This window comes from Dermochelys coriacea, chromosome 3 (genome assembly GCF_009764565.3).
Source record: "Dermochelys coriacea isolate rDerCor1 chromosome 3, rDerCor1.pri.v4, whole genome shotgun sequence".
In the NCBI taxonomy this organism is placed as follows: domain Eukaryota; kingdom Metazoa; phylum Chordata; order Testudines; family Dermochelyidae; genus Dermochelys; species Dermochelys coriacea.
The window spans coordinates 69,511,437-69,526,073 of NC_050070.1; the positions used below are offsets into that span (position 1 = coordinate 69,511,437).

Below are 14,637 nucleotides of genomic sequence, written 5' to 3' on the forward strand. Positions count from 1 at the left end.
TCTGGGCTGCATAGTTGCAGCTGCTAGTAACAAATGTAGATATGTCACAGCAGGCATATATCTCCATTACACATGTATCCGTACATACTAAATAAGCTAAACTTGGCCTCCTCAGAGGACATTTATTAGGTAGCATATAAGTAAGAGAATGTCAGTGCAGAAGAACATAGCATCTGAATAACTGTCTCCTTCCACCAGATAGGTGAAGATGAGACATTTAATAAAAATAAATGGCAAAGTAAAATCAAGATATATATTTTTTACAGCAGCAGACATTACCCAGTGACAGAGTTCACTTAAATAGCTTGGGCTAAATTTATCCTTGGTGTAACTCCACTGAAATCAATCAATCAATTACAGCAATAATAAAAGTGGTCCATTGGCTCTGTACTCCCAAATGGCTCATGTAGATGAAATCATTTTGTCTGATGGAAACTGGTGTTCAGTTTGCCATTATTGATTAATTGCACTCTTGAGAACACATCTGTAGTGTGCATTAATAATAATACCTTACACTTTCATAGGGCCTCCCAGCCACAGATCTTAAGATGCTTCACAAATATTAATGAGTTAAACGTCTCATCATCCCCCTGTGAGGTAGGTATTATTATTCCCTGTTTGACAGATGGGAAAACTGAGGCACGGAGAGGCTAAATGAAGTGCCCATAGTTACACAAGAATCCTGTGGCTGTGTTTGGAATAAAATCCAGGTCCCTTGCTTCCCATTTTTCTGATTTAATCACATGACTTTCCTTCCTCCTCTTGTCTTACATCAGCAAATCAAAGAAGAACTGATCCATGAAAGCACTTTAAAATATAAAACTGGTTTCTGATTGGCTAAAATTTTATTTTAAAATGCTAATACTCAGAAATGCATTTGATTAAATAAGGAATTACGCCTCTATTAAGACTCTGTGGAATATTTCTATAGTTCTTCTTGCATAATAATGGTGTTTGGTTTTCATCTGAAACTGCTGTTGTGAAATGTACTCTTTACGTGAGTGGAACAACACCCTGATCTGTAGCATAGAAAAGAGGTGGGAGGCTGGGATATAGGAATATGCCTTCTTTGAGATATTGGTCCATTTTTTGACTTCTGTTTTAGCTAGGGATTTTCGGGATATATTTTCTCCTTTATGACAACACAAATCTCTCATTACATACACGTGCAATGAGTTTGTTAGTTTGTTTCTTTAACCATTTTCATTTAGACTAAATCTAACATTGAAATGTGTTGCAATTTAAGCAACAATAATTGAGGCACAGGATAAATTCTAGGGATTGATGATAGGCTAGGAAGAGTTTACTCCAGCCAATCACTAAATCCCTGCAGAAAAGTCAAAACTGCTATTGTAAACTGAAAATGTAAAAGCACAATAAGTATATAGGGATTTTTTTCTTTAAGTGGGATTGCTGTTTCATTTGGTATGTGTAGGCTATTGCAAGAGACTTAATGCTCTGTACGTTATCTATATTATTTACATCCTCTCTATCAACATTCTAGTCAGCTGTATAGTTTAATCATATTGTTGAGTGATCTTCCAACTTCAGCACACAATGATCTGAGTTCAGGTCTGACCACCCTGATATGAACCAACTTGTCACCCAGATGCTCTGATTAATGACATCATTTCCACAGCTCAGTATGCTTGGGCATTTTCCTTAAGAAATAAGGAAAGATTAAATGTGACCTGTTGCAATTTTGTACAAAATTGTGTATCTTCCTGTCAGCATTACTAGCAAAGGAAGAGGACACAACACTGTGTGAAGCATGGAATGCCATTTACAGAAGCATGCTACTGTTCTCTTGAGCAATTACTAAAGAATAATTTAGACTTTTATGCCAGTTACCAGAGTCCAGCTCATGAAGTTCTACCGTGCTACTTTTGGCCACATTTATCTTTAAAATGGAGGTGCACCCGTAGAGAAAAAAAGTTCCAACATGCAACTTCCGTCTTGATCCAAAAGACCTAAACAATAAGGCAGGTATAGAGTATAGCTGCTCTGTTGGAGAAAGAGCACTGCATGCTGGGAAGTATTTTCTCTGTGGGCTGCATTTTTCTGTTAGAAATAAAGGCAGCCCTTGAGTTCCTGGAGAGGTGCCAGGCCTCTCCCTACACTGTTCTCTGCATTGAGCTATGAATAGGGCCCTACCAATTTCACAGTCATAGGATTTTAAAAATAATAAATGTCATGATTTCAGCTACTTAAATCTGAAATTTCATGGTGTTGTAATTGTAGGGGTCCTGAGCCAAAAAGGAGTGTGTGTTGGGGGTGGTTGTGGTACTGCTACCCTTACTTCTGTGCTGCTGCTGCTGGTGGTGGTGCTGACTTCAGAGTTGGGCACCTAGAGAGCAGCAGCTGCTGGCTGAGAGCCCAGCTCTGAAGGCAGAGCTGCCGCCAGCTGCAGCACAGAATGAAGGATGGCATGGTGTGATATTGCCACCCTTACTTCTGTGCTGCTTCCTGCACAGCTGGGCCTTCAGTCAGCAGCCGCCACTCTCCGGCCACCCAGCTCTGAAGACAGTAGCACAGAAGTAAGGGTGGCATGATATGGTATTGCCACCCTTACTTCTGCGCTGCTGCTGGCGGGGTGCTGCCTTCAGAGCTGGGCACTTAGCCAACAGCCACTGCTCTCCGGCCACCCAGCTCTGAAGGCAGCGCAGCAGGAAGAGTGGCAATAGTATGACTCCACTAAAATAACCTTGCAAACCCCCTGCAACTCCCTTTTGGGTTAGGCCCCCCAATTTGAGAAACTCTGGTCTCCCCTGTGAAATATGCATAGTATAGGGTAGAAGCAAACAAAAGACAAGATTTCACGGGGAGACCAGGTTTCATGGTCTGTGATGCGTTTTTCATGGCTGTAGATTTGGTAGGGCCCTCGCTATGAAGAGACGAAGCAAAAAGAGCTAGTCGCTCCTGGATAAACTCCCCATTCCTGTACACTAATCAAAGACTCCAGTTGGTTACCTTCCACCTCTGTTAGAGAGGAAAGCACTCACGATTGCTTTATTGCACACCAAGGCCCATTTGTAAGGAGTGAACAGACTTATTTAAACTTCCAAGTTGTCATTATAAATGAGCTCCAGCGCTCATGCTGCCCAAGTTTGGGGGGGGTTTCTTGGCTTTACTTTACCATTTCTCCTCATTTTAATTCAAAACAAACTAATTGCCTAGACTCAGTAGAGTGAATTCTGCAGATCTCATCCAGGCAGCAATTCCACTTATGTAATGGGAGGTTTGTGTAAGGACTGCAGGATTTTGCCTGATGGCTTGATGAAAGTAGATCCTAAAAAGATGCCATTTGTTTATAGGCAAAGGAAAAATAAAAACAATAGTCTAAAGAGAGCTCTGTTTTCATGTAGAGCTTTCAAAGCTGAGTTCTTATTCAGCAGCCTAACAGTTGTCTATTTCAGGCACCTCAGCACAGCCATTGAAACTCACACTTTAATCCAGCAGCGGAGGCTGGGTGATTCTTTTGTGGTGTTGCCCTGGCCTAGATTTCCAAAGGTATTTAGGAACCTAACTCCTATTGAAATCAATGGGAATTGGCACCTAAATCCCTTTGAGGATCTGGGCCCCAGTGCACATCAGGCACTATCAGTTTTGTCCAGTATATATATACAGTAGCTGTTGGGCAAACCAAGAGAGCAGAGGGGAGATGGGGATTTGGCGTAAAGAGTAATTGACACACCAAATCTCTGGGAAGCCTTGGACGAATGTGCCCGTTGCAGGACATATCCAGTGCCTTATGCTCCACAGGTACAAGAGTAGAATTGTTTTTCTAGCTTAGCACCCAAACTGAACTTTTTAAAAAAACATCCACATGGTCCTGTAAAGGGCTTCTGCCTCGGTATGTCTAGCAAAAGACAGACCAGTATATCAAGTTAAAAAATATATAGGTGCCTGGGAATATTATTCTTGAGTATTTATCAATTGCATGAGTGTTCTGGATGATGCGCAGGCCAACATGGCCTTTCAGCCCTCTCTTTCTCGACAAATTAGATTCGTTGCTCATGGCCAAATGAACTACCATCTTGTCTTGTTTTTCTTCCTCAATCACTATCTGGCTTCTTGTGTATCCTGCCAGGCTGTTGGCATCAGATTCACTGTAGGTTCCATCCAGCATCAAAGTTTTTGTATTAGGTATTCCACATGTACATGGAAACTGAGAAAGAAATGAACAAGCAAACAATAGTCAAACACTGCACGAAAATACTGGAGGCGAAGATGATCGCTTTTTTTTTATGGACAGCTTGTAAACACAGGAGCTGCACATTATAATTCAGCTGTGATATGTTTCTCTATTAAAGCTGAAGTTTTCTGAAATGAAAAGTTGCTGACTAGCCATACTGGTTGCAAATTTATATTGTGTCCGGGTTTGTTTCTGAAATCCTATGTGCTAATTAGGGATGGGAAATTGGTTTGATTGAAATAAAACCTGACCAGGAGTTTTTCCCAGTTAATTCAATTCCCTCTGGCTGCTTTTGCATTCCTTTTCATGTTCAGTTTCTATGGATATTATAGCGCAAGAGGCAGTAATGTTTGTGGAAACAGCATTTTAAGCAAAGATGAGAAAAATACTGACAGAAAGTAAGTTTTGATGTCATAAATGTAAGTATTCCCTCTGGAAACCTGATTCTAAAGCTTACACATATCCAGCCAGAGAATAGGAAAAATATCTGGGATGAAACTCATCCCACTTGTCTAATAAAAACAGCTAATGCATCTCGAATTCTAAATATCAAATACTCATAAGCACACTGCTCGTGAACTCACTGACAAAGAATAATTTGGCAAATAATTTTGGACAACAAAACAAACCGCTCACAGACAATTCATAAACTGAAAAAAGCATCTATTGTCTCAGTTCCAGTTGTAGCAAAATGATGTGGCTGGTCAATGCACATGGGCTCAAGTACTGTCACAAGAACTGTGCTATTCTTCAGATCTAGGCTACAACACAGTTGTTCGAAATAGTTTGTTCCCATCAGTGTTGGGATTTTTTTTAGAACTCTGTTTGGCTACAACCCAATTTAAACTGTGTTTATAACACACTTGCCTTCAAGCTAAGTATAAAATGTAAGTACAGGTGGAACCCATGATCTTTAATCTTTTAAATGTAATTTTATTTTTCTCTGTGAGCAGCCACATTATATTCCTTAATCTCAAACCCCCTTTCCCCCTCCCCCCCAAAAAAATATAGGGGAGGATTAAATCAGGATCCTTAGCATTAGGACCCTCAGTTGACCAATCCAGGATGCAATAGTAAGCACCAGGTTGCTACAGGCCAATTGCTGCAGGACCCAAGAGGAAGAGAATTACTGTTGGACCCAGGTGACTCTTAGTCCCCAGGTTAGAGTATGATTTGGCCTGAGGGAAGGTCACAGTCAATGACTAGGAACTGAATGACTCTGATTTATTTAATAGGTGTTGTGTACACTGCCAGGTGTCTAGGAATTTGTGAATTATCAGCATAGAAATGATAGTGGAAATTGTATGAGTGGATGAAGCCATGCAGTGACAAGATGTAGAAGAAGAGACGCGCACCACAAATTGAGTCCTGTGGAACTCTTGTAAAGAGCAAGAGAGCCACCAAGAAATTATAGGTTCTCAAAAGTCGAAGGTGGACAGGATATTAAGGAGGAGGCAGTGTATTGTGGGGTTACAGAGAGGTATTAGAGAGACTGTAGTACTGAAGGTTGCAGAGGGCTTATGGAGAATAAGAATGGAGCAGAATACATTAGACTTGGCCAACAAGAGATCATGGGAGACCTTGATGACAGCAGTTTCAATGGAGAGGATGGAAACCAGATTGGAGTGAACCGAGAGTGAGGTAAAAGAGAGAAAAGGCTGTAGTAGTGAGCAGCTTCTTCAATTACCTTAGCAGTATCAGGGAGGTGAAATGGTAAATGGAGAGACAGTTGAGGAATACTATTAGCATGTTTGTGTAACTGGGAAATGATGGAATCAAAGGGACAGCTGGAGGGATGGAAAATAGAGAGTAAGTGAGATCTCAGACTTCATAACTGGGCCAAAGGTAGAAAGCTTATTGAAGGCCAAGGAACTGTGGCAGAGGAGTGTGAGGTGAAGGAGGCTCATGACAGATCTTGAAGATTCAGGACTGAGGAACAGACTGATTAGTAAAAAGACAGCTAATATTTACACACAAATTCCTTGGGATACCAACCATGGGAAAGGAAGTACAGAAAAGGTATTCAGCCATTAAATGGGCTTTCAGTGAAACAGGTACATTTTTTTAAAAGATTCTTTTAAATTACCCAACAGCATTAGTGAAAACCATAAAAATGATCCGCTTAGCACCATGGCCTTTCATGACACATTAAAAGAATAAATATAAAGACTGTTTGTTGCTCAAGTATGTTTTGTGCCAAGGAACAATTCTACTATTACCTTTATTGAACCCAATTTTTTAAATGTACCTGATTGTGAGTTAGAGGTCTTTAATTCACTCAGAATAATCCATTAGCAGTAACTTTAAAAATAAATTGTGGCGACCATAGGGAAATATCAGTCTGGATTTCCCCCCTCCTACTCTCCACATATGGTCTCTTCCAAAGTCCCAGGTTGCAAACATCCCCAGTTTTGATCTTTGTTTTGTTCTCTCTTCCTTTTGTACAATGATCATCATCAAAGAGATCAACTCCTGTTTTTGTGGTGTCAGTACTTGTGTCAGCTTCAGCATTGTAGACAAATTAATCATACATCATGAATGTCAGCATTTTTCCATTCCTTTTCCCAAAACACCCAATATAAAGTACGTCACATGTAAAAAGATTGTCTCTCACCTTCTCTCGCAACTTCCTTTCCTTCCGTTCTTGCACTGTGGTCAGGTAATTCACTGCTGCATATTCCAACACTGAGAGAAAGACGAACACAAAACTGACCCAGAGGTAAATGTCCACAGCTTTGATGTAGGAAACCCGAGGCATGGAGGCGTTTACACCAGTGATGATTGTTGACATGGTCAGCACTGTGGTTATCCCTGGAAAAATCCCCACAAAAATGTACTTCATATGCCAAATATAGTTCAGAAGGCATCTACTATTAATTAGTTTTGTCTCAAAATACGGTACTGTACTCAGCACCATTCAGAGCCTCTAGAAATGATTTATTAGGTCATCTTGTCTAGCGGCCTCACAATGCAGGATTTTCCCCTACACTGCACTCCTGAGCACTCTGTCTAGTCAAATTTTTAAATGTAATGGAGCAACCACCACTTCCCTTGTGATTCTCTTTAATTCTCTAGTGTTTAATTAGGAAGTGATGCTTCAGCCCTAACCTACAGGGACCACTCATTAGATTGTCATTTAGTCATTTTTTTTCTGCTTTAGCTATCATCCAGGGTGCCAGTGGTGATAAGGACTCTAGGTTCACTGAGAGCATCAATTTGTTTTATACAGTTCACCAAACAGCGGTCAATGACCAAAGACTTTTGGTCACTGCTGAAGTGGACTTGACTAGAATCATTGTCTCAAAAGGTGAAAGCCATTGATGTTAAATCCTGTGTGTGAGTGTGGAAATGTCTTGCATGACATGATGTGACAAAAAAGTCATCATGTGCTCACCTTATCTAAGATGATTGAAAAGTTTTTAATGGAATCCACTGTATCCATAGTATACATTGTACAGTTAAGCAGGTACTCTGTGGTGATAAAAGTAAAATACTTTCCCTAATTTTCACCAGTTTGCAATAGCCACTTAACAATTGAGTGCCAGAGCCAAAGAGCATTTGTGTGACTTTAATCAGGTCATTCCAAACTAGTGAAGTTCTTTCACTTGAGCAGACTGTGCTGCTTTTTCAGATGCTTGTTACAGTGTGTAGGTCTATAAATATCACAAACTATGGGACTAACATGCTATTTTTATTCTGTATTTATAAGAAGTCATATGCACTCATATTCAGAGAGATACACTAGACTTTTTATTACATCTCAGTCTCTCTCTGACCTAGGCATTAATAACTGAGCACATCTGTTTCTTTTTTTGTTTTTTAAACAAAAGAAATTCCAACAGTCCTGAATTAGACAAAACTCTCATCTATTTTAAAGCCCATTTCAGGACTGCTAGGTTGGGCCTATAATTAGAAATCTTGATTCACTAGTTCACAAACACTGGAATCTCTTTTCTCTGCTTCCATCTCTTTTTAAAATACAGTTCCATCTTCTGCCCTGATTTAAATACAGATCTAGAAGATTTATCAATCATGAAGAAGCAATTCAACAATGAAGAACATAAGACAAAGCACAGGCCTTAGACTATTTTAACTATCAGATAAATTGCACATGTATTTTCCTAGCATATTTAACAAAATGAAACAGAGAATTCCCCCTCCCCCTACTCTTCCAAATTCAAAGGTTTTGTCACATTCATGGTTGATGTTAATTGCCCTCACCTAGTGACACTCTAGCAGGTACAGCTCTGCGATCAATCCAGAAGGACACCCACGATAGCATGACCATTAGAGTGGCAGGAAAATAGGTTTGGAGCAAGAAGAAGAAGATGTGGCGGTGTAATGTGAAATTTATGTACAGTCTATTGTACCATCCTGTTGGGAGGGGGGAAAAGTGTCATGAAGAGCATTTTAATGACACATACAGAGCTGCTACATCTTTCAGAAAATCATATATTTACAAGAGTAGACAACCTATAATTGTGAATATATACAAGGATGGGGGGATTCTATATTCTTCAGATCGTTCACAGCACATATACTGTAATGATCTATAATCCCAAAGATGACAAGGGCAAAGGGAAAGAGACAAGGACTATTACTCAAGTACTTCTTACAGAAATTTCATTTAAATTTCACCGGGCAAATGTTTGACATTGAACTATAAATATATGGCAATGACTCAAAAGAATAATAAAACCATTTTAAGAAGAATGATACCAGTGCTACTGTAGAAAGCGAGTCTGGAAGTAGTATGAAACTTTTGTATCAAAAACTGAGACAAGGAAATTTTCTCATCGGTTTTCAGGGATTCATTCTCATTTTTCCAGTAAAGCATCAGATCTTCATCAGTGTAAGCATCTTCAGAAAAAAATAAAAGAAAAAAAGACACAATGTGACTTGGCTTTAGGATATTTTATGTAAACAGTCTGTATTAAAAGTTACTATGTGTGGATAAGGAACATATTAGTGAGCTTCACAAATGATTCTAAGGCCACAGTCCTGCATTGTGATCTGCTTGGTGCAGGGGTCCATGTTTCATGGACTCTGGTGCAGGATCAGGCTCTCAGTTAGGGAATATCACAAATACTAATGAGGACAGACTAATAATGCAAAGAGTACTAAGGAGGTTGGAAGTATGGGTGGAAAATAACATTGAATTCTGTTTGGAAAAAATGCAGATGAATGTATCTGCAGAAAATAACCTGAAACACAGATACATCTTTGGAATGCAGTAATGCCAAATAAATAGGGTTTTTAATGAACAGTAGATTAAATAAGGATCTTGTTATATGATATAATGTAGCAGCACAAAAAGCCAAACAAAAGACATCACATCATGGTCCATGTCCGCCTTTATACAGCACTGGTGTACAACTAGAATGGTACATTTCTGATCACCACACTACCAGAAAAATGTAGACGAATTGGTGAAGATTCAGAGACGAACACCAGAATTGATTAAGGGGCTGGAAAGATGGGTTTATGAGGAAAGTTTATAGGAAGTAATTATGGTTAATCTGGCCAAATTTAGGGGAAAAATAAGAGAGACAGCCATCTAAAATCTTATTTGAAAGATGTAATTGAAGGTGAGAGGTATCACTGTAGGTAACAAGTCAACAAGTATTTGAAGGGTATAAACACAAAAGAGAGAGACGAATTATTTAGTGCGATATATGAGCATAATGAGGGAGGAAAGGGATGAAATTTAGCAAAGGAAAATTGAGGCTAAATATCTGGAGAAACATCAGAACAATTAGGTAACTGGTCTTGGGAGACTGATGAATAGTCTCCTGAGGATAGCAGTGGAAACACCAAATGCATCCGATGAAGTGAGCTGTAGCTCACGAAAGCTTATGCTCAAATAAATTTGTTAGTTTCTAAGGTGCCACAAGTACTCCTTTACTGTTGTTTAAGACATTTAGGGCTGGATTTACAAAAAGGATTCAGGCACTTAATTGCCACTTTAAGTGCCTCGATCCCAGAATCAGGCCCCAGTGGGATTCACAAATTCACCTAAAATTGCTCAGTGCCTAAATTTTTCCAGTAAAAGTTCCCTCAACACATATGTTTCTGCCTTTGCACATGTGCGCTGCAGCCCCATGCCAGGTGTCCAGATGCCTCAGCCCCAGAGCGACACATGAATCTAGAAAAGATAGTCTTTCCTTTGCTTAACTTGCTTAGACCTACCCAATGAGGCCCATATAGACAGGCTTACACAAAACACCGAAGGAAGAGAAAGAGGATTTCCCTCATAACTTTTTAGTTCGGGGTAGGGTGACCCGACATCCTGTTTTTAAAGGGACAGTCCCGTAATTTAAGCCCTCCTGCCCGTGTCCCAACTTTTTCTTAAAAACAGGCAAATTGTCCTGTATTTTCTGTCCCTCCTCCCCACATCAGTACTGACGGGTCCTGCTGCTGGCCAGATCCCTGCTCATCAGCCACCCTCCCACCAGTGGTGAGTGCGGGGGAGGGGGTCCAGTGGCCGACGATGGGGGTGGGTGTGCAAGGCTGGTGGCAGGGCAAAGCTGCAGCACGCAGGACCAGCTGATCCCCTGCTGGTCCATCAGCACTGCCCCCGCTGCATGCTGGCTCTCGGCCAACAGGGCCCTGCCCCAACCCCATCCCATTTCCAGCCAGCACTGGCTGTGCTTTGTGAGCTGCGGTGGCTGATGAGTGCGGACAGACACCAGGCAACAGCCAGTTACATGTCGCCCGTTTCCCACCTATCAGCCCTTTACATGCTCCCCCTCTCACAGTCCTCTTCCTGCTTTGTCCCTTTGCCCCCGCCTGGAACCCACTGCTCCTCCATATCCCCATCAGCAGGATGTGTCCCACTCCCAGCGCTGTGTGGAAAACCAGCTTCTGGTCAGAGCACTCAGCTCAGCAGCAGCCTGGCCAGCAGGCTCTCTCCTTCCCCCACTGCCTCTGGATGGGCTGGGGTCCTGGGAAAGCCCAAGACCCTCCAGCTCAGGGTGCTCGCCAGGAGGAGGCGAGCTCTGCATGTGCCAAAGCCCCACCCAAAGTTGGCATGGGGAAGCCTCTCTGCCCCTCAACTAAACTCTGGAGTGGTGGGCGGGGGGGAAGGGGAGGGAAGCAATTTCCTGCTTGTTCATGCCCCAAACCTGCAGGCTCCACAGCAGCCTCCAGGGCAGGGGCTTAGCACCTTCTTCACACACTCCCAGCCCCAGCCCTGGGTCCTGCCCCCAGAAAGCGTGGGGCTGCTCTGTCCCCTAGGCACCCTCCCCTGCTGAGCCATCTCTCTGGCCAGTTTGCTGAAGCCCCTGCAGACAGGTTCCCTGGGCCCTGGTGCTCAATGCATCCTTAGGGCTCAACCCCTTCCTGCCCACACTGTAGCCGGCAGGGATAGGAGGCAGCTGGGTTATGTCATGTTATGTCAAAAGGCTGCTGCTGGCCACATTCTGGTGTGAACCCTGGCAGAAATTGGGGTGGGGGGGGAGTATGTGACCTTGTATGCTGCAGCCCCCTCACTCTCCCCCACATGTTGCCTCGGGAAGATGCAGCACCATGTGCCAGGAGAGGCAGGTCCATCCCAGGGGCCCAGCCAGGCATGGAGGGCAGAGAGCGCTGGGCAGGGAGGGTCAGGTTGGTCAATCCATCACCCCCCGTGTGAGAGAGGTTATGGGAGTGTGTGTGTGTGTCACCTCTCCCTTGTGAATCCTAAAGCCTTAAAGATAAGAATGTAAATAAAAAGAATCCAACTATGCAATATTTCTTTTTAACGGGCACTCAGTCAACTTGAATGTTTGTACTGCATAGTTCTGATGGATTGCCGTTTAACTCGTTTGAATATGAGTAATTTCATCAGGTATCCTGCATTCAGCAGAGGGAAATATGGTCACCCTATCCAGGGGATAGGACACTCACCTGGAATGTGGAAGTTCCCTGGTTCAAGTCCCCCCTCCACCTGAGGGAGAGACTGGATTTGAACAGGAATCTGTCATCACCTCTCAGGTGAATGCTCTAAGCACTGGGCTATGGGATATTTTGATGTGGCGTTCCCTCAGTCTCACCTGTTGCACTCTGGAGGGACTGGACCTTGTGTATCCAACCTCAGAAAGGAGCCTATGTTCCTAACCCAGGCTTTGTAAATCCCAGTGATTTTCTAGGTACCTAAAAGTTTCTTTGTGAATCCAGCACTTAAGCATGAAAGCAACTTCATGCCCCTGGTGAGTCCCATTAAGTTGAACTGAATTACCCAAGTTGAACTCAGTGGGACTGCTCATGTACTTTAGTACTTGCAGGCTCCGGCCTATCATTTGTAAAGCACATTAAAGTCTTTGGGGATGAAAGGTACATAAATTGAAGAGAGTAGCAATTGTCCTCCATGATGGTTTCAGACATCATCTCCCAAACAGAGCCAACCAATACAACAGGAATTCTGAGTTTTCCCTCCAAGTCAGTATGTCGTAATAGTCACCAGTCCATGGAGTAGGACCCAAGTCTGACTTTTGTTGTTTTTAATTTGTGTCATCTACTACAAACTCTCTCTCTCTCTCTCTCTCACACACACACACACACACTCCTTCCCTTCCTCCACAAATAAGAACCCGATCCAAAGCCCATTGACTCAGTGGAAAGACGCTCATTGACTTCAACAGGCATTGACTCAGGGCCTAAAATATTATTTTTCTTTATTCTGAAGTATGTATAACCTACCAATGTGTACAGTCAGCTAAGGGGGACTTGCAGCTAAGAACATCTATACAACTTACAGCTTTCCAGCTCCAGAGAACAAGTCTGTGAATCCAGGGGAAATCGACTGAAGTCCATGTTGCACATCGCTGTCACTGTGATCCTAGAAATCCAAACAGGAAAGGTTACTTCCTAAAAGAGATGCTGTATTCCAGAGAAGGTAGTGGAAATGTGTCACGGGACATGGAAATAATAAATTTTAAATATATAAAAATAATTTCCCAGCTTTAAAAACAGAAACTATGCATAATGTGTTCACATAAAAGAGCTAAGAAAATTCCTAATCAGTACAGAGGCCCTGCCCTTCAGATGTAGACATGGTTGGATGTGTGCAGGCCACTTGAAGGCTTACACCGCATCTGCACGCTTATGATTTCCATAGTTGGTGTGGGGCAGTTTGGCTCCTAGTCCAGTTAGAATAGTTTTCAGGGACTGTTGTAATAGATTGGGGCCTCTGAACACTACTGCAACTCAAACAGCAAACAATAATATTTTTAGTGTATTTGAGTGTTGTGGCAGGGTCGGGCCAGATGGCTACAGGAGAATGATAGAAGGCAGATATATTAGCCTCAGATTAAGCAAGTCTCTTTTCCCCTTGGTAAGGTAACAGGGGCGGTTCCAGAACAATCAGGAACTTGCTGGAACCAATTAAGGCAGGCAGGCTAATTAGGACACCTGGAGCCAATTAAGCAGCTGCTAGAATCAATTAAGACAGGCAGGCTAATCAGGGCAAGTGGTTTAAAAAGGACCTCACTTCAGTCAGTGAGGGGTGTGCTGCTGGAGGTCTGAGGAGTACAAATGCTATCTGGCATCAGGAGGAAGGTCCTGTGGTGAGGATAAAGAAGGTGTTGGGAGGAGGCCATGGGGAAGTAGCCCAGGCAGTTGTAGCTGTCACACAGCTGTTACAAGAAACACAGTAGACAGCTGTGATCCACAGCGCCCTGGGCTGGAACCCGGAGTAGAGGGCAGGCCCAGGTTCTCCCTCACCCCTGTTGGATATAAGAGGAGTTGACTTGGACTGTGGGTCCCACCAGAGGGGAAGGTCCCTGGCCTGTCCCCCAATTCACTAAGTGGATCAGCAGAGACTGCAGGGATTGTTCTCCTTCCTTTTCCCCAGGCTGGGCAGTGATGAGGTTAGCTGAGTGAATGGCAGGTTTGAGCCACTAGCAAAAGTGGCCAAACTGAAGGCTGCTATGAACCTCTGAGGTGAGCAAATCTGCCCATAAGCGCAGGACCCAGAGGAGGAACTTTGGCACAGTATGTTTTATTGAATCTCTGCCTTATATTAAATTGTTTTCTTATTTAAAAAAATATTTCACTGCGTTCCAGAGTATGATGCTTCCTTTATGTCCAGCACAGTTCAAGCTTCCTGATCTTCCCTTATTTTGCTTTCACTCTATCTCAGTCACCACAACAAACCTGCCTGAGTTCCACATGCATAAATCAGCAACATAAGCATGAAAGGCCCCTCCATCTATGTACTATTAGGGGAAAGCTGCTTTTCCTAGTGCTGGATCAATCTTGTTTAAACTGTGAGGGCTGATTATTATTGGTGGAGTGGGGGGCAGCTATTTTTTCAGTCGTAAGATTTGCCTCTGTTAAATTCACATCTGACCTCGGAATCTGAAACAATCCCGGCTTGAGTTTATAAATCTGAATCTAATCAGCCCTATTATATAATAACTTTACCAGGGAACCAGGAGGTTTTTTCTAATGAACTGATTTGA

At 42.6% G+C, this 14,637-nt stretch overlaps 1 protein-coding gene across 2 annotated transcripts in view; it reads right to left on the reverse strand.

Annotated features, from left to right (window-relative positions):
• Positions 1–2,566: 2,566 nt before the first annotated feature.
• GABRR2 (gamma-aminobutyric acid type A receptor subunit rho2) overlaps positions 2,567–14,637 on the reverse strand; it is a 59,155-nt gene continuing 47,084 nt past the window's right edge. Inside the window, exons 5-9 of one of the 2 annotated variants that reach the window (XM_038395850.2) lie at positions 12,931–13,013; positions 8,915–9,055; positions 8,417–8,569; positions 6,810–7,006; positions 2,567–4,168 (exon numbers count right to left, since the gene is read on the reverse strand). In XM_038395850.2, coding sequence (XP_038251778.2) covers positions 3,860–4,168; positions 6,810–7,006; positions 8,417–8,569; positions 8,915–9,055; positions 12,931–13,013 — 883 coding nt within the window. In that variant the 3' untranslated portion in view covers positions 2,567–3,859. The remainder of the gene's footprint in view (positions 4,169–6,809; positions 7,007–8,416; positions 8,570–8,914; positions 9,056–12,930; positions 13,014–14,637) is intronic. The other variant, XM_043510644.1, reaches the window with a different exon arrangement.